The 19,560-nt window shown below is 42.6% G+C and overlaps 1 protein-coding gene across 1 annotated transcript in view; it reads left to right on the top strand.

The window, feature by feature from the left end:
* Positions 1-19,560, top strand: part of COL4A6 (collagen, type IV, alpha 6) — a 109,627-nt gene that overhangs the window by 88,440 nt on the left and 1,627 nt on the right. The window contains 20 exon segments of the mRNA XM_009327907.1: positions 3,477-3,548; positions 3,962-4,069; positions 5,227-5,448; positions 5,691-5,852; positions 6,833-6,841; positions 7,849-8,019; positions 8,712-8,855; positions 9,140-9,265; positions 9,605-9,810; positions 10,064-10,127; positions 10,658-10,732; positions 11,139-11,246; positions 12,025-12,132; positions 12,558-12,629; positions 13,911-14,036; positions 14,390-14,506; positions 15,326-15,487; positions 16,441-16,539; positions 16,818-16,964; positions 18,677-18,793. Of these exon segments, the coding sequence (XP_009326182.1) occupies positions 3,477-3,548; positions 3,962-4,069; positions 5,227-5,448; positions 5,691-5,852; positions 6,833-6,841; positions 7,849-8,019; positions 8,712-8,855; positions 9,140-9,265; positions 9,605-9,810; positions 10,064-10,127; positions 10,658-10,732; positions 11,139-11,246; positions 12,025-12,132; positions 12,558-12,629; positions 13,911-14,036; positions 14,390-14,506; positions 15,326-15,487; positions 16,441-16,539; positions 16,818-16,964; positions 18,677-18,793 (2,415 nt within the window).

Below are 19,560 nucleotides of genomic sequence, written 5' to 3'. Positions count from 1 at the left end.
AAAGGTGGGGGGGTGGGTGGGTGGGAGGGTGGAAGAAATAGTCATTTCTTATACTGCCCAGACTGAAAGGTCTTATCGTGAAAATGAGGAAAGACATTTAAAAAGAGACTGTGACCTACTGAAGTTACAACGTCAAAGACAGCACTGGGGAATTTTGCTCAAGTTCATGCCACATGCAGTAAAACAGGGTGAAACAGTCTTGCTTTGAAAAAGTCTAACTCAGTATTTTATAAAAAGCTAGACTGATTTTACCTGATATTATGTGATTACTCAAAAATGTTGGAATTGCCCATGTTTCGCTTTTTGCCTGACATGATGGTTTCGTAATTGTTTAATTTCCTTGATACTCGGATATTATTCTAAAAAATGTGATAATGTAGGGTATTGAGTAGCTGGGGAACACTAAGTTTTGCTTATATAATTTTTACACTAAGCCTTGCTTACATCATTTTGCAAAACACACAAACAAACAGTGCTATTTGCATTTCAGTTATCCTCACATGAAATATCCATTGTTCAAGTATTCTACTGCTGGCTAATAATGTAAAATACAGAATATGCTGTTGTACAGAGTTGCTTTTTGGAAAACTCTCATAAGACAGTCCTTAATGCCATGTGATGTGAATGCAACTGTATTAATTAAACTTCCCTTTCCATGCCAGTTGCTGCCCCGAATGCTCGCTTTTTGAAAAATGTCGTTCTTTATTGTGCTGTGTCTGAGGAGGAAATGTCTCAGAGATGGACCTCAACTTTTTATTTTATCAAGCATTCAGTGTCAGGCTCACATAGGATTGCAGAAGACCAGAACTGGACTTTTTATTTTGTGTCCCTACCGTTTAACTTTTACTTTATCAAAAGAATGCCCTGTCAAAGTGTACCCAAGTGCAGGCAGCAATGTGTGTGTCACATCTTGCAATTATGGTATTAGGTGCCCATAACAGTTTGAAGCATAAATTGGATCATGGGTATTTTAGTTTTGAACCTCTGTTCTTAAAGCTAGTGCTGACTATAAAGACGAATTGCTGTCACAGATGAAAATAGAGCACACACTGTCTGTGTAAGAATGGAAGTGTTATTGCAACTCTGTGTAGATATGTTATCATGACTATAGTCATTTTTAAATGAATTTTGCTGTCAGTGAATGCCTTACATCAAGATAAAAGTAGTGAATTGAGAACTGACCTTTGGTTCTCTCACATCAAAGGAGAAAATGTTCTGATGTTTCCTTCAGAATTTGCATAGCATCTCAATATGTGAGGAGATTAGACACCCTGGGGGTTGTGTTCCCTCTCGTTCCCTGCTACATCCCACTTTCCACATGAGCCTTGCTTGTTTATTTATACTAGAGCTGATACCTGTTGGAAGCCCCCAACTAGCTAGAATTTGAGATTAGGATTGTTCTTTCTTCTCACAAGTCTGAATAATGAAATCAGTCACACAAGCCAGAAAAATGAAATCATGAAAATTAGGGTTGAGGGTGGAATGAAGCGGGGTAGAAATGGGAGGTCAAACCAGAATCACTCTCTGTCATTTGGGACCATGAGAGAGGGATGCTCGAATCTGCCTACCCTGCCTGGGTTTGGGGCTGGACCCTAAACTGAAAGCTTAACTTTCCGTCTCTGGTTGGACATAGGCATCGAAGTCAGAAGATTTTCACACAGCCTTTTGGGAACGGAGTTGGAATCTATTGAGAAGAACACAAGAAGAATGTCATTGAACCAGTTCTTAGCACTGTTTCAACCAGAAAATTCGCAGGAATCTTTACAGCCTTTGCACCAGAAAAGACATATTGGGTTACTTTATGAGGTTTTGTCCTGGCCTATGTCATTTTGAGACCCCTATTCCCACTGTCGATGTCGGAAACAAAGAGCCATATTTATTATCCATACAGAAGTCCACTGATTTGATTGGATTTATCCAGGAAATAGTTTGGCTCAGGTCTTTTGTTAATAAAATTTGTTAGTCATCTGAAAACGTTAATCTTTTCTGAAAAGTGTTTAACTCGTGTTGCTGTGCTGGAAGAAATACTTCCAGTGTTGCCTGATTTAGACCAGATTACCTCCTCAGGACTGAAAGCAGTCACAATTTGGAGTGCTCTTGGATGGCTGATGAATAAATTTGGCTTGTCAGTCTGGGAACGGAGCTTGAATCCTGCAAAGAGAGTTGTAAGGAAATGAGAAACAATGTATCTGTGACACCTGATTGTCTCATCCTTAATCGGCCTTGTAGTTGATGCCAGATTTAAATTAGCAAATATTGGGCAACAGTGCAGTTAGGCAGCTGTTTCTCTGTGCATATAAAAGTGTTCAGAGTAATAAAAAAACCCACCTCTCTTCCCCAAATTTGCTTTAGTAGTCATCTTTTTTATGTAATCTCTCTGACTAAATAGCTTTTAAAATCCTGTCCTTTAGATTTTCATTTTTAGAAAGTATATCTATGATAGTTAAAGGCTAAGCCACCTTTTACAGCGTAGGAGCTAATTCTATAGTTCTAGCACAGACTCCTTCTAAAATAACTGGAAGCATTTCTGGAGTTGGAAGGTCTTGAATTAGTTTTTGTGATAATAATTTCTGTGACTGCGTGAATGTGACTCCAAATTGTCAGTGACCTACAAGGAGGAATGTTGGAAGTGTTTGAGACCTTTCAGGTAAATCTGATGTGCTAGCAACTCTAATAGTGCCACATAAATTTCATCCCACTGAAGAGGGATTGCGAGTGCAAACAGAGCCTTTTTTTGAGAGGTGGAAGTCAGTCAAAGAGCTTTGCAATTGCTGAGTCTTGTTCGCTGCTAATAAACTTTTAAGCCATGTGGTTATTTCTTAGTCTGACAGACTGTAGAAGAAGCAGTTGGAGAGTAAGGCTGAAATAAAAGTCCTTGCTATTCCTCCCTCCATGCATGCATCTCTCTGGCCTAAACTCTTGGGTGAGAGGTTTTTTTAAACACCTGTCAATATTCCCTAGATATGTATTTTATCTTACATGTGCACATTTATTTTAGAATTTCACACTATAGCGTACTGTTTTTATACAGCTGAGAAACATCCTCAATTTTTAAAAGTTAGGAACACCTGTCAGCTCCCACTGACTTTGAAAGCTCTCAGCCTGGACGTGAAGCTCTCTGAGTCACAGACTGCCTTTTCGATGCCCGTTGCATAGCCTCTACCACAGGGAGGACCAGTTGCTGAGTGGAAGCCACGGATATCATGCTACAAGTAGTCCACAGCAGTAGCTGCTACCTTTTACTGGTCATGCAGTAAGTCAGTAGTAGGGATGAGATTAGATCATCGCTAGGCTCCAAATGCCTTTTCTTTTCTTTAACATCACATATTTGAGATGTCAGCAGTGTTTGATATGTGTAAGTTCACTCACAGCCACTTATGATATGTCCTGTAAAAAACATCTGGGTACTAAATGTTCCTCTTCTGACCGTCTCTCTGAAAGGGGCTGTGTGCAACCTCAGTGTTTCTTTGTTTTAGGTATCACCTTGCCCTGCATAGTTCCTGGAGCATATGGTCCCCCAGGGATTCCCGGCTTTCCAGGACTGCCAGGTAGGGAGACAAGCTGATTGTAATGCACTGGCTGACTACCAAGAAGTACTTACTGCTCAAGGAAGATAATACCTGCTAATTAATCTCCTCCGAGTGATAGTTATTCCAGAGAGTTAACTGGCAGAACAATGTTCTTTTTTTTTTCCAAGAGACTAGGCTTAAATCCTATGGAGGATCATAATGACTGCACCATTTTTTCCCTTTCAAGTAGCCTCTGAACACAAACCCTCTCCTTCTGTGTTTATGTAGCTGATGAAACAGCCATAGCTTTGAGACTTTATTTAGCTTAAATTGTGTATCCAGCAAGCATTTTCAGCACCAGCTTTGCAGAAAAGATCCTGTTTCTCATGCTGTGTTTTTGTCTTCCACTATTCATTCATTGATATTGCTTATTAATATATTTTTACCCTTAGGTCCCAAAGGCAGCAAAGGCTTTCCTGGCATTCCAGGCCAACCTGGATTACATGGGTCAAAAGGACAGCCAGGGTCTCCAGGAATAATAGGCTTGCAAGGGCAACCTGGTAAGAGGGAATTTACTGGAGTTCTTTTTATTGTCTGATTAATGTGTACAATATTTTATCAAAAGAGTTATCCAACCTTCTAGGCCACTTTTCTGCCTGGTACATTCATAATGCCCCATTGAGAGCCCCATTGTGCTCCTTCCAAATTCAATCTCTGCAAGCAAATGGTTGCAGCTTGGAAGAAAACAAAAGAAATGTTCAAGATACTTGTTACCTGCCTATAATATTATATCGCTGCTGGAAAAGGGGACAACCAACACAATTTGTTTCTCCAGAGACTGTCGTCATGTGCTTTGTTACAGTTTAGGTTAACTACAAGTTTATTGTAACACTTGTTTTAAGCCATGTGGTACTCTGGTAAAGGCACGCTGTACACGGTGTTTGGACTCATTTTACCTGTGGGAATTTCTGATGGTTGTGTAAATAAAGAGCAAGAAGCCGAGGTGGTGAGGGAAGATTCCTAAAGCTAGGTTGCTCTGTATCCATCAGGTTTGTCTGGATATGGCTGAAGAAATCTCTTATCCTTTCACTACATTAAGGGGGGATGTCATCTTTATGGGGTCACTGATTTCATTTTCATAACCCCTGAGCAGTGTGACACATCCACACAGCAGTTCAGTTTAGTGTCTGCTTGGTACAGGGAGAGTACTTTCCAGTCCTCCTTGTACCAAGGCTGCCAGTGTTTTCTGCCCCGCAGTGCCAGAAGTTGTGTGACATAGAGGACAGAGTAAAAATGGTGTGATGAATATAACATCTTTGCAGCTTTTGTGGTTGATAGTGGTAGTGAGATACTGCCTGTCTGTAGCCTGAAATGGCCATCTTCCTCCTTTTTTTGTCCTTTTTGCCTAATCTGCCATCTAGTGAAACCAAGCTTGTAAAGCTGCAACTAGCTGTAGCTCCCAGATACTCCTAAGTATTCTTTTCTTTAAAAAAAAAAAAAAAATAATAATATGAAAGGATATTCTAACTGTTTTAAACAGTTTCATCACTTTCTGTCACCAATTATTGCTTCTAATTCAGTACTGAAACATTCTGCGACTCTCCAAACAACTTTTTCTTGCATGGAAATTTTTAAAATGTTGATTTTGTTAGAGATGCTACTGGAAGCAGATATTCTGTACTTCTGCTGAGTGACATTTACTGTTTTTCTCTTTAAGGTTTCCCTGGGCCTCGAGGAGAGCAAGGGTCACAAGGACTTCCAGGACTGGATGGAACAGATGGTTTGCCTGGGAAAATGGGTGCTTCAGGCTTAGCTGGAACAAAGGGAGCTCCTGGAGAGGTATTTGGTGCTGAGAGTGGAGCCCTGGGAGAGCGTGGCCGACCTGGACTCCCAGGTGATAAAGGGCTTACAGGTGATCTTGGATTTCCAGGACCGAAAGGTAAGCACTGATACTGCTTGTATCTGGGAATATCAAACTGTCTCTCTTTCAGAAATCTTTCCTCTTTCCAATCTCTTTAAGATACTGTGTTAGCAGTCCTCTAAGCTGCTCACAGGTGGCGGTTTGCTGGTTTTCTCTTAGAATCTAATGCAACTCAAAGGCTTTTATTAAAACTCACTTTTTAATTAAAAGTGTGACTTTTGTTTTATTTGTTCTGTAACCTCCCACCTCTCTGTTCCCAGGGTTAGATGGAAGACCAGGCCTCCTAGGAATTAAAGGCGAACAGGGTAATCCAGGATATTCGGGTGTCCCTGGATTGCGAGGACCTCCTGGTCCTGGAGGTCCTTTTGGCGTTAAGGGAAAACCTGGACCCTTGGGGTCAGTTGGCCTTGCAGGAGCACCAGGTGTGTAATATCTTCAAATGAAGACAAGTAGCTAAGCTGAACACTGCAATGTTGAGGAAGTGTGGGAGACATTTGGCATTTGCTAGGAGTGAGCTCCTACCTCTGGTTAGGGGTAACAGAGTGCAGAATTTGAGCCTTTTGCCTCTGACTGCTGGATGACTCCTGCCTAGAAATGGTGCCCCAAACAGCAGAAAGATAGGAGAAAGCATCTTAAATGTCTCGATATTTTTAACATCTCTGCTTTTACATGCTGGCTGTATCATTGACTAATCTTCATTTCCCATTTTCATGATGATTAATTTCTAATGTATGAGGTTGCTTGAAATGTGACTTTGATAGATTGAAAAATTGTTGGCTTTCTCAGAATGAGTCTTCTTAAGTCTTCTCTGTCTTTCTCTTTGCTGGGGCAGAAGAGAAGTTTATTTCCCTTCACTTTAAGGGGAAAAAACCCACCACTTGAGTACAGCAGTATCTCTCAAGCTGCAGTGACTAAAGTGTTTCATGATAACAGTATATGCAAGACTTGAGAACCAAGCAAAGAGGGACCTGGGAATTAGTAGATAATGGTCTGTGACATAACTCATCTGTTCTGACATGCAGAATGACAGTGCTGGCGCACAGTAACAACAGATGAATGAAAGCAGTAACGTCGTTTGAGATTAAAATCATAGAGTTTTAAAGTGGGGGTTTTTTGATGTTAACATTGCTTTTGCCTCTCTATTTTTTTACATTTTTGGACTGTATGTCATCTCTGACTTTCCTTCAACTGTTTTTAAAAACCTCCCATTGCTAGGATGATAAGCTCCAAATGATTAAGTTTTCTGCAGCTGTAGTCTCTCTGAGTCATTAATTTCTTTTGTACCCTTGTTCTTTCTGTTTACATATTTCGTCTGTTTTTTCCTTCACCATGTTTCTATTCCATTTATCATCAACTCTCCATTTCTGATGTCACACTGTTTGGTTATGGGTTCTTCACATAGGCTGTCAAGGTGAGAAAATGCAGTGTAGCATAAAAGCTCATGGACTAACAACCTAGCTTTTAATGCTACAAGAATTGTATTGACTATAGGTGATACCCCTTATTATTGCTAATCAAACCAGAAGGCAAAGAACCATTGGAGTGAGAATGCTTAGGCAGTAACAGAGCCTGAAGCCTATAATTAAATCCTTAACATATACAGATTTTAAGTGGGTTTTTTTTTCTTTGTCTTCTTAAATAAAGCAGCCATTTCATCTTCTGCTTTAAAAAGTACTGGGTTGTAGCTTAAAACATTTAAGCCCTGAGTATAACAAAACTCGTATATTGGGTGCTACCGCTGCAAATGCCATTTTTCAGAAGCCACCTGCTTTTTCCTTCTCTTCCTCTCTTTGGATCTGAGCATTCTGTTTTCAATGGTTTGAGCCTTTATTTAAAATTGTAAACTGCTAGAAACATTCTGAAACGTTTAGAGGCAAAACAGTGCGTATGATGTTGGTTTTGTGACAGCACAATCAGAAGCTTGTTCCCTTAGTGAGCAGTTTGCTCTTGAGAAGTGACACTTTAACTACCACAGTGGAAAAGAAACTTGTAAAAACAAGCCTTTCCAATTGATCTCTGGTTCACCCAGAGGATGGGGGTAGGTAGCAGAAGCTGGCATTAATGATGCTTCCCATTCTGGTTTGGCTGCCTTGATGATAAAGGTAAGACTGGTGCGCTACAGTTTAGTGTCTGGTAAAGGAGATGAAAATGGATACATCATAAGGGGTTTCACTCTTGCCAGTTGTGTAGTGATGTAGGCAGTAACCCTCTTCACAGGGTTTTAGATGACTATTATTATTAGATGACTAATGCTTTTGCAATTCTAAGCTTTATGCCTTCTAGTAGGCTGCGTGTGCCATAAGGTCCACGTGTCATATTAAAAACAATGCCGTGTTTAAAGAGTTTGGGAAGCTGTCCACAAATTGTGCTAGTGTTTGTGTGACATAATCTATCGAGTTCTTTCTTGTATTGATTCAGGACTTCCTGGAGCCAAAGGCTTGACTGGAGATGTAGGTCCACAAGGCCCTGCTGGTATGAAAGGCTTCCCAGGTCTTGAAGGTGCTCCAGGATCTCCTGGGGAAAGAGGATTCTTAGGGCCACCTGGGCCTTTTGGTCAAGATGGACATCCAGGTTTCTCAGGGCCAAAAGGTATGTACTAGGGGAATAGTCTGAGATTACTGGGCCCATAAAAAAATAGCCTTGTTAATACTGATTTTAGGCCCAACTTGTCAGAAGAGAATGGATTCCCAACTAGTGTTGGAATGCATTTGTTTTGCTGCTGAGTTATGAATTACGAATGATGGACTTATCAAATCATAGTCATAAGGAGATCCATCTTAAAGGACATGGGCCCTTATGGACAAAGGATCATGTAAATCAAGGTAGAAAGACAAGAAAATTGAAGAAATGAGGAACAGTGAGTGAAATTTATAGAACGGAGAGAATGAAGCACAAACCAAACGGGAAGTAAAAATTTACAATCTTTATGGTCATTAAGCACCAATATAGTAGTTGGTTACTTGGAGAATTCTGTGTTATTTTAGGCGGGGAGCAATAGAGCTATGTAACTGCATATTGCTCTCTTGGAAATTGATGGGGTTTTGCTCTCCAGTGGAAGCAGGACCAGGCTCTCAAAGGTGAACTGAAAAGTGCTGGTTGAAAGTGTCATGAGTGGAGATCCATGAGAGAAGTGGCTGCGCTGTGCTTGCGCCATGAAGTTTTACTACTCAGATTTGGGTGATTGGCCAGACCCTTGCTGCCTCTACCTGCCATCTAGGTAGGTATGCAGTGTACCAGAAGAGACTAATTTTCCCTTTCTACTTCTCAACTTTTCTATACAGGCGAGAAAGGGTCTTCTGGCCTGCTTGGTTTCCCTGGCATGCCAGGCCTGTCTGGTGTCCCTGGAGTGAATGGGTTTAAGGGAACTCCTGGCACAGCTGGAGAACAAGGGAGCCCTGGAGTTCTGGGACTCCAAGGTCAAAAAGGTGAGAAACAGCTGAAAGGCCTTTGCTGGCTGTGCAGCAGAGGGACTTAGGAGACCCTTCTGAGATGTCTGCATATTTAATGTTTTCTTCTAAGTATTGTATTCTTTTCTTCCTTGTGAAATACTTTGGCCTGGTTGCCAAAGGTGCTGAGCACTTACTGATGAATTTGCATCAGGAGACATCGAAGTTCTGTTTTTGTCTGCCAGCTTCTAGTGTTGTAGTGTTATACCATTTCTCCGTTAGATTATTTTGAAAGAAGATTTCCTGACTTCTTATTTCTTCAGGTGATAGAGGTGATGTAGGTCCACCTGGTCTTCCTGTTCTTGGGCCTCCAGAACAGGCACTGCAATTCAAAGGAAACAAAGGAGATCCTGGATTAGCTGGACTTGGAGGATTCCCTGGACCTAGAGGTATTTCACAACATTGTAGTTAGTTGCCAGTATCAGTTGTTCAGTAACTGTGCTTATTCTCAGTGGAGTATGGTCTGTCCTTTTGATAGCGCCTGCAATATTATTATTTTCTGTTCTGCCATTCACATTCTACCAAGATTTGCATATGACAATTCTGAATTTTGAGAAAACAATTTTCCTTTGAAACTCTGTTCTGCAGAGCTAATGCCATCCCTTCCTCCTCTTTAAGGGGGGCTTTGGGTAACAGGTCAATTGGCCTAAATAAGCTGAATTATCTGTATTATATAACTGAATTATCTATGTATTATATATCTGAATTATCTCTATTGTATAACCCAGGTGATAAAGGAATCCCAGGAAGCCGTGGACAGCCTGGTCTCCCCGGTCCAATTGGGTCCGCAAGCAAAGAGAGAGGTTTTCGTGGTGACCCAGGCTTCCCTGGTCCACCTGGACAGCCTGGGCTGCCAGGACAGCAGGGTACACATGGTATCATAGGATTTCCAGGCATGCCAGGAGAGAGGGAGAGAGGGTAAATACCTTCTTAAGTTTCTTCATCTTATCTAAGTGCTCTTAGGAAAATCCTGTGTTCTAATTGGTACTCCTGTAGCAAAGCAGCAGAAGCTGGCAGGATTTTTCCTTACAAAACTTCCAGATTGTTTTTGTTTGGCTCATATTGTTGAATGACACTTTGGATAGTATATCTTCCTACAGCTTTGCTGTCTGTTATCCCACATGACCCAAACTTGGAACAGCAAGAATAAAAAGCAAAGGCTAATTTTGGGTTGCTTTTTTTTTCAGGGTTCAGATGGTATCACAGGAACACTTGGATTCCCAGGTCCTATTGGCCTCCCTGGTCCAAAGGGTAAGAAATCTTTCATAGTGTACACGGTCTTTCAGTACACACATTCCTAATATTCCTGACTAAAATGAATGAGTAGTGTTCTAGAAGTGACAGTGCTCTCCAGTGACTGGCTCCGAAGTACATGTCACCTTGTAAGGGGCTTCATTCAGATGAGACCAGTCCCAAGCCAAATGCCTAAATACTTTATGGTCCTTTGAAAGTTTGGCCACAGCACTGTGTGAAGCATGTTGGACAGTACGAGAGGCACCCTTCTCTCTCGACCTCTTGTGTCAAAGTATAAAGGGCAGGATGTTGTGGAATTACCCATAAAGGTTTGTCTTGTCGTTCATTTGCATGAGTGAATTTGCATCCATTGCTGTTTATAAGCATTTTCACACTCAGGTACATCACTTACTGTTGTCTTTGTTTGCTCCATGGATTTGAAGTATAGGCAAGGTTTGTTTTTATAGACAAGGCTGTTGAGCAGCCCTGAAAACTGCTCCCCACAGTCAATTAGGGAATGGCCTCCCCACCTTGTCTTTCTTTTCCAGGTGACCAGGGAGAGCCTGCTGGCATTTCTGGCATTGCTGGAGCAAAAGGAGAGCGAGGGGACCCGGGGTTCCCAGGTAAAGTAGCCCTTGATTGCTCACTTCAAGAATGAAAAATTCTAGAGATTAACCAGGATAGCATTGCCCAATTTGGGTATTTTTGTAATCTGTAAATTTAAATACTTTACTACTCTCCTGGAAGTGAGATTTGAGGAGTCTGGAATCCAGGTGGGGCACAAATCTGGATGATAATGCACATGTCCGAGAACAGCCCAATTCTAATGCTGGGTCCCACTTCACTTCTTGAGGAGGAACTTGTGAACTTGCACTGGTATTTGGCATCCAGGGAGTCCAGTCCAGGGCCCAGACCATGGCTAAGCAGACACAAGTGCTGCAGCCTCAACATAACGTGTTTCTCATTCTTTTCATGCCTTCCTCCAGTTTGACTTGTGCTCTAGCATGCTGTCTGTTTTTATCCTTTCAGGAGAGAGAGGGAGAGAAGGACTCAAGGGTGAACCAGGCTACCCAGGAAACACTGGGGTGAACGGACTCAAAGGCAGCCCAGGAGATCTTGGCCAAGAAGGACCAGCAGGTACTGGACTAGGCATCTGAGTTCTGCAGTTCATGGTGTGACTGTGGAACAACCTCACCTTGTTATTTCCTTAGCCCTGGTTGCCCTGTCTCAGCTGAGGCTTAAACAAGAAGGTTGACAAGAAGGTGGGAATTTTCTCTGACACTAGTGTAAGGTGTCACCTCGTCCTGTTGTGACCGATCATGTGGGTCAACCATGTGGTGAATCCTGCACAGTGGAAACCTAAAGGAATTCCTTTAACAAACAGGGAAGACCTCAGTTAGATACAAGCAGTAGCAGCTTATTTGCAGCTGCTTATGGGCAAGGCTGCTCTAAAATCTTCCGTTGCAACACTTCTGTCCGTTCCCTCTCTTCCCTTTCTGAGCCAAACCTGCCCAGAGGATAGCTACAAGTGTCTTTGGGTAGTGGTGTAACTAGGAGGTAGATTCTCAAATTGTTACCAAGATTAAAGATGGGAGAACAGTGAAAGTCGTTACTGGAATATTTTATTTGAAAAACAATTTAAGTAGTTATTCAGTATGTGAATTGTTCCAGTGTGTCACTTGGTGGATGATGAAGAATGTTGTTGCTATGATTTAAAAAAAAAAAAAGCTATCAAATAAATAGCCTGATAAGTGCTATGCTGGTAGTGGTAGTGAGGAGAGATTTGGATCTGGTTTTGCTTTATCTAAATAGCAGTTTATTCACCCATCTTATGAGTTAAGTGCAGGAACAGAACAGCTGTGAGCTGTTCCATCCTGAATGTGTAGTACAGGAACATTTTTCTGCTTGTTTTTAGGAATCCCTGGAAACGCTGGGCTGAGAGGAATCCCTGGGCCACCAGGACCTCCAGGGCAGCCAGGATCTGTCGGATTCCCTGGAGCTCGTGGAACAGCAGGACCTAAAGGTATATCTGGAGCCTGCACATGGGGGGAGAAGCTGGGTCAGAAAACCAGTGTTTTGGCCAAGTATATCACAGCAGGCAGGCAGCACTCTTATGTGTGGGCCAGCTGTGCGTGGGAAATCAGCTCATTTCTTGGCAATGTTAGTGCAGGCACCAGCTGCTAGAAATGAGCAGAGGAGTGGTTGGAAAGGGAGAGGCTCCCACTTGATTTGGATCACTGATGGGTGTTCACTGAGGGTAAAACTGGTGAGAGCAGTGGGAAGAGTTTCCATGAAGGGGGCCTGCATGAAGGAAGACTTTACACACTGTGTTCCCCTGTGTGTCAGGTTTCTCATATATGTTGTAGTCTCCATGAAACTTCTTATGCATTTCCACCTAACTAGATTATTTGCTTATTTGCTCACCATGTGTTCATAATGTCTCTTCAGGGTTTCATGGATTTCCGGGTTTAAATGGTCTGAATGGCTTGCCGGGCACAAAAGGGTCTCCTGGAACACCAGGTAAAGGAAATGTGTAGTAGAAGTGTCATAGCTGGGGAAATGCATACACTGGTCCATTGTGAGAGCAGTGATCCCCACAAAATTCCCCTATTTCACCCAGTTCTGGATTTAATTATAACCTGAAGAAAAACCTTAGGATACTGAATGTGCATGAACAAATTCTTCTCTAATGCTAGTAAGAATAGGATGCAGCCTGTGGAGTGAAGAGGCTTTTCTGGTGATGGTTGTCCTTGAATTCCTGAAGGACTGTGTCAGTGCTGGAAAGTCGATGGAGTGAAATCATAAAACTCTTCCATTTCTAATGGATGTTTGATTTTAGCAGGGCAGCATCAAATGCTTGCTTTGAGTTGGGCTTAGCGATGGCATATTTCCTTACTGCTTTCCATTGCCCTCCATTATATAGAGCTCAAGAAAGGCATCAATAAAATCAGAAGCTGATTTATTTTATTAGATTCTGGATTCTGCTTTTGGGAAGCTTCTGCTGGATTTTTTCATATTTTTAATCGTATGAAATAGAATGTCATTCTGTTTTGCAAACAGTGTTTTACTAAATGTAAAGAGGTGGAGAAAGACCTTTCCAAAGAGACTTGTTTAGTTACAGTCATCTTCTAAAGCAGCACTTAAAATTGGTGACAGACATTTTATGCATGAAAATGGACAAAGTCTTGATGTGTACAACTCAAACAATACCTGTTTTCTTTGTTTAACACATTCTCTATTGGAAGATAATGATTTACAGCATATAGATCCTCCACAATTTTCCTATCTGAGAGAGCTGCTTAGTATTTACTCTTACCAGGGTGACATGCTGAACACCTCCCTGCAGCTCTTCCTGGGAGCCTCTGCCCTGCACCACTTGTGCCTCAGTGTGTCTTCTGCAGTAGTCTGTGGAAACTGATCTCTCCACGTTGGAGCATGAAGCCCACTAGATTATTTAAAGACCAGAAGCTTGAGTCTATGTTGCATCCTCTTGAGAGATACAGCATACAGGCTGGCAGGCAAATCCTGTCACAGGAGTGCTATGCCCACACCCTTGTGCAAAAGCTTGTGGGAAGACGAGCAGTCATACGCTCCTCTCTCAGCATCTTGCAGATTGTTTAAATTCACTCTGCACAACCAGAGTAGCACATGAGGCACCAAATCTCTTTCTGTTGGTCTACTGAAAACAGCAGAGAGTAGTAAATGGTTAATTTCTTATTACAACTCAGTTCGTGTAATAATTTAACTGCTATTAGGCAATTTGAATAGGCTCTCTTATCTTTGTTAACCATGTTTAATTAGGTCTGAGTGAAGCTGGACTGAAAGGCCCTGCAGGTCTCCCAGGTCCGAAGGGTGAAGGAGGTTCTCCAGGCTTGGGTAGAGGAGCTCTAGGATTCCCTGGACCAAAAGGCTCAGCAGGAGACATGGGTAAATACTGATGTTCTGGAAGCCCAGCAGGATGTACTGCAGCTCAGGTTAATGGGTTGCACAGTCAGCAGAATTACCAGAGAACTCCTAAAGCCACAGAGGTGGTTAGTAGTTTGACAGATAAACATTAAATCTGTGATGTGCCTATATATTTGAGAAACAGTGGGTTACATAGTTCTCACAGTGTCTATACCTCTCCTGAGCAGCAGGATATAGTAATTTTTCCCCTCGTGTAGTGAGATGTCTCTGTTCTCCTCAGTGTAAGTGCTACTCAGCCACTACTTCTGTCCACGTCTGTGAAGATCACTGAAGAGTTTTGGGTACACTCTCTCACTTTATATTTCTTATTCTAGGTCCCCCTGGTCCTGTGGGACTGCCTGGCTTGCCAGGAACACCTGGAGCTTCTCTTCCTTCTGATATACGTGGGAGACCTGGGGACGCTGGCCATCCAGGAACTGATGGGAGTTCAGGTATGAAGAGAGTGGACTAGCTAAGGGGATTTCTGTTTCTTTATGTGCTTCCTTTGAAGAGCTCTGAGGGGAAATTACTTGGATGAGTACTGTCACTTTAGTAACCTGGGGTTTAGATCAGGGATCGAGAATGAGAAGATGTGTTTTCAATTCCTGCTATTGAATCCTGATTTGATTTAGCCTGTTATTAAAGCTCTCTAGCCTATATTCATTTCACCTATTGTAGTACTGAAGACAGACTTGGGCACTAAGGTAGGTACTTAAGTCTAGTGTAGTACGTCTAAATTTGGACACTAGCTCCATTTTGGACTGTGGTTTCCACAGCTGTAATCATAGGCTCTGTGTAAAGTTTAGAAGTCTCCTGTGTGAGCTGGGAGGCAGCAAAGCTCCATTGCTACTTAGAGGTACATAAGAAGCACTTGCTGTAGGGTTGACAGCAAGTATAGTTTGAAAGATTTGTCGTGATGGCATTGGTACCCATTCAGTACCTCACAGCCTTGTTGGAGAGGCTGAGACTCTAAGCCTTTCCCTGGCCAAGGATTTGAAGCCATTACTCTCATTCTTCTAGGGAATGTCTGAGTCACCAGGCTAGCTACCAGATGGGGCAAGGGCTATGCTCAGGCCCAGAATTTGACGCTAAGTTACTGTGGTTAAAAGAATTTAAAAGTTTGTAAGACCTAAGTGGATATAAGCGGGTGGGGTCTGGTTCTTCTCCTTCGGGAGGAGGGGACACCCCCGGAAATATAGACACCCAAACAATGACTGTTCTCTAGAAAGACATGCTGGGCAGACTGTGCTAATTAACACTATGGTCTCTAGGTCTTCCAGGTCCTCCAGGACCACGAGGGCCCTCTGGCCCAGCTTCTGACCAAGGTGACACAGGCACTCCAGGTTTCCCTGGTGTTCTTGGCTTGCGAGGCATTAAGGGTGACGTGGGACCCACTGGTCCAATTGGACTCCCTGGAGCATCTGGATTCAAAGGTAATCTTGCCTTGAAAGGCTCTGGGTGTGGTTTGGCAGCTGTCACCTTGACAGTATGAATGGCTATCGTGGTTAGTGTGACTGCTTTGAAACGAATCCTCATTCGGGTGTAAGCACAGCTGAGTTTGTTGTCTAAGTCTTCCCTTTTGGCCCACGCAGGTTTTACCTACTGACTCCAAAAGCAGCAAAGGGAGGCCAGCTCCAGGTGCTCTTCAGTGTGTCCCTAAGGATTTTTTTTCCTCTTCTCTTTGTTTTTTTCTGAGTAGATGATGTCCACATGCTGTGCTTGTCGACTACAGTTACCCACTTGTATATGCTGTCTAGGCAAAGACTGGAGATGCCGTTTCATCCCACCTATCATGTATGCTCAGAGGCATAGTGTGGTGGGTTTAGGTCTCCAGAAGAGGCTAAGAGGATTGTAGGAGTTAAGAGATCTTGTTCTTGGCTAAGGCAGGGAGCAGGTTGCTCTCTCTTTGGTCTCTGCCAAAGGAGCCTAGAGGGCAGCTGCAAACAAGAACTCCAGTAGCAAGGTTTCAAAGAAACCGCGCAGCTCAAAGGCCAGGAGACAATGGAGAACCATTGCCAGGTGAAGAACTGTATGCTGTCTTTGTAGGCTGGCAGATCCCCATCCCTCTGTGCTGTGCATAGAGATGGATTTCAAACAGAAAAGATGTGTACTCCCCAAACACGTTCCCTGCGTTACCCAAGGAAGGGGAAGAATACTTTCAATAAAGTCTAATTATGTAGCAGTGGAAATTCTTGTCTTGAGGCTCTGCAGCCATTCTGGACATCAAAATGGGCACAGAGTTTCTGAAGGGTTGTGGTCCCCTCCATCTCAGAGCTGAACTGCTGTTGCCATTGCTGCCGTCAGTGTGTTTCTCCGTGCCCCAGCTGTGGATCAGAATCAGGACCCTACGCTTAGCCCCGAGGTCTTTAGCTGTGTGTCTTTGCAGGTGTAAGAGGGGACCCTGGCCTTATGGGGATGCCAGGTAAAGATGGGCCTCCGGGGGATCCTGGTTACCCTGGGCTGAAAGGTGAAATGGGCCATCGAGGTGAGTGCTGGAGGATTTGAAAAGCTGCACTTTACTGCACATGGTTTGGGCTGGGGAAGATTTCAGAGCTCCCTTAATGGGCTTATTTGGGGGACTCTTGGTTTCTTAGAAATTGAAATAAATTAGGAAGAGCTTGACATACCACTTTTTACAAAGATACCCAGTGCTGATGTGCTAAGACAGTCTTAATTCAGCATACTTCTCCTTTGTGTCAGTATTATCATCAAAACTGTGAATTTTTTGTGGGGTACTTACACTGCCATTTGCACTGTGTGCAGGTCTCCCTGGCCAACAAGGGGCTCCAGGTACAACCCCACAGCCAGAAGAAATCACAGCCCCTGCAGGCTTACCTGGTCTGCCAGGAATTGATGGTGTCCCTGGCTTTGATGGAGATCCTGGATTCCAGGGCCCAGCTGGAAAACCAGGTAAAAAGTACACTCAGATCACTGAAATGCTGGCCTTCTGGAAGAACAACACTACTTTCTCAAATGCATTAGGAAGGTTTACAGGTTTTTCTAATAAAGGAAATAATTCCAGCAAAATGCATACAAATATCATGTTTTATTATTATTAGAATGTAATTGATAAATTCTGTTCATGCACTTTTATAGTGTTTTTTAATTAGGTTTCCAGAATTAGGTACAGCAGCCTGTAAGGTAGCTGATATGATACCAGCTTTGGTACTAGCAGGTGGAGTGGTCATGAAAATTATTCACCACTGAGAATTATTTCAACTGTCAATGAAATACTGTAACTGGAGAAGTGCTGGGAACTTCAGCCTGCACCACTTTGTTCATATTGTTTGGCCAAGCAACTCTGGTGGGTCCTGCACCAGCTGGCTCTTCTAGGCCCCATGATTCCTTTCTTAGCACTGCCATTTAGGCGATTTTTAAATGTTAGTGTTCACTTCTATTCATGAAAACTCCTAGAGCAGGAGTTTAGCACCACTTAGCACCAGTCCTTCCCCCTAGATGTTATCATGAGTCCCATCACAGTGAATAGAGCTGTGTTAGTTCCTGGCTTCCTGTTGTCAGTTCCTAAAGTGAATAGATGTGCAGGCAGTAAAAGCTGAGAGCACCTTTATTAATACTGGTCAGGCAATCAGGTAACAGATTCCACTGCAGAGCAGTGGAAAAAGAGAAGTTCATTGGGAAATTACCCCTATTTATACTATTTTTAATGCTTAATCTTTACAAAAGTTGTGCAAATGTACACCCATCTGTTTCCCAGTCACATTTCTTTCTACTAATATTAACCTTCCACATTACTGATCACATGCTAGGTATCTAGCTCTGTGCAATTGCAAAACGCCTTCTGTCTCTTCATACTATTTTGTTATATTTTAACTTGTACCATCCTGAACACTTACTTTATTGTTCGTTTATCCAATCCGTGCCAGACCTTTCTGGTTTGGGGTCAGGACAGTCCTGAATGGATTCTAAAGGTCCATAGGCAGGCACCTCCTCTTACATGCCACTACATTCTAAGCCTTTATATTTTGAGCACCCTTCACTGCCCTGAGACTTTTTAAAGATTTGTCAGTCAGATGCTCATCATCAAATATCAGGGGGAAGAGGGGAAAGGTGAATTTAGTTCAAGTCAATGGCTCTAATTTTACATAATATTTAGGCTGAACATCAAGGCCAATTTTCTGGTTTGAAAAAAGGGTGAAATCAAACAAAAGAAGTGACTTCAAGTCTTAAGCAAAATTTCAGCAAGGTAACTCAATTTTCTTCAGCTACAACAGCTGGCCCATTATACCAGAGGATTCTTGTTTTCACAGTGGCAGGAATCTTGCGGGACAGAGCTGAGAGGAGTTCACAGACTTCCACGGCCATCAAATTGAAACCTGAGTCTTAGGTCTGGTATGGCTTCAGACTAAAATCAGTAGCTTATCCCAGATCTCAGTGCTGCATTTTCAGTCTTGTCTAATGTTCAGCTGCACCTCTTCATCCTTTAACAGATAATCAGATCATGTGGAATCCCTGTATGGAGGTAGTTGTTTGTGACCCCAGCTGTTGAAGAGTGAGCTCTCAGCATGGCTGCTGACAATGTATTTCTCTTCTGGAACATGACTGCAGGAGTGAAGGTGTTAGTATGAGGAAATAATGATAGTAATAATTGTATTTAATTTCAGGTACAAAAGGTCTGCCAGGAAGATCTGGTTTGAAAGGACGTGATGGTTTACCTGGATCACCTGGCATAGCTGGGGATCCAGGACCTTCGGGTGCCCCAGGACCACAAGGATTTGAAGGTAATTTTATGATTTGGGGAGCACAGATCAGAAGGAAGCTATCAGTAGAATTCTGTTTGCCTACAGGTTCTGCAGAGACCCTCCCCAACACCAAATTACCTTAGGAAGACCAGTACGCGATCTTGTGTCTTGTATCTGCAATGAAGTAAATATAATCTTCAGTGAGGAAGATTGTCACATGTCATTGTTGTCTATCACTGCTGGTGTTTCCCTAGATACAGTTCTGAACATCTTTTGGTTTTAATGTTTTGTGGATGTGGGCATCATCCTGAAGATCTAAAAGAGCAAAATGGTATTCACAGTGAACACAGCTGAGAGGGTTAGATAGTAGAAGAAAGGCACAGTGAGAAAGAGAAGGTTTGGATTCTGCCACAGATTTGTTGTACAACTTTTGGCCTTTCTGTGTCAAAGGAATATCATCATGAAGAGCACTATAGCAAAAATGAATTTATTAGGTTTTGGTTGGTGCTTTGAGATCCTCAGAATTATTGTACTGTGAGATATGTGCTAACACATTGGCACCAGAGTTGTTGGGCAAAGAAAGAAAATTAAATGAGGTAGGAAATAGGTGGCTGCTATTGTGAAACGACTGCTTTTGGAACTGATAAGTCCAGTTGTTCATATAACAACCATCAAAACTTGGGCTCCTCATTGTACAAGACTGACATAAACACAATGACAGCAATGCCAAAATCAGGTAGAGAGCCAGCTGATGTCCACACTGCGTATTAGTAATAGTGACTCCTTTTCTGTCTTCTAGGTGTTGC

This window comes from Pygoscelis adeliae, unplaced genomic scaffold, assembly GCF_000699105.1.
Source record: "Pygoscelis adeliae isolate BGI_AS28 unplaced genomic scaffold, ASM69910v1 Scaffold14, whole genome shotgun sequence".
NCBI classification, from domain to species: Eukaryota; Metazoa; Chordata; class Aves; order Sphenisciformes; family Spheniscidae; genus Pygoscelis; species Pygoscelis adeliae.
Note: the sequence above shows the minus strand (reverse complement) of the source record. Positions and strands in the feature narration are given on the sequence as shown.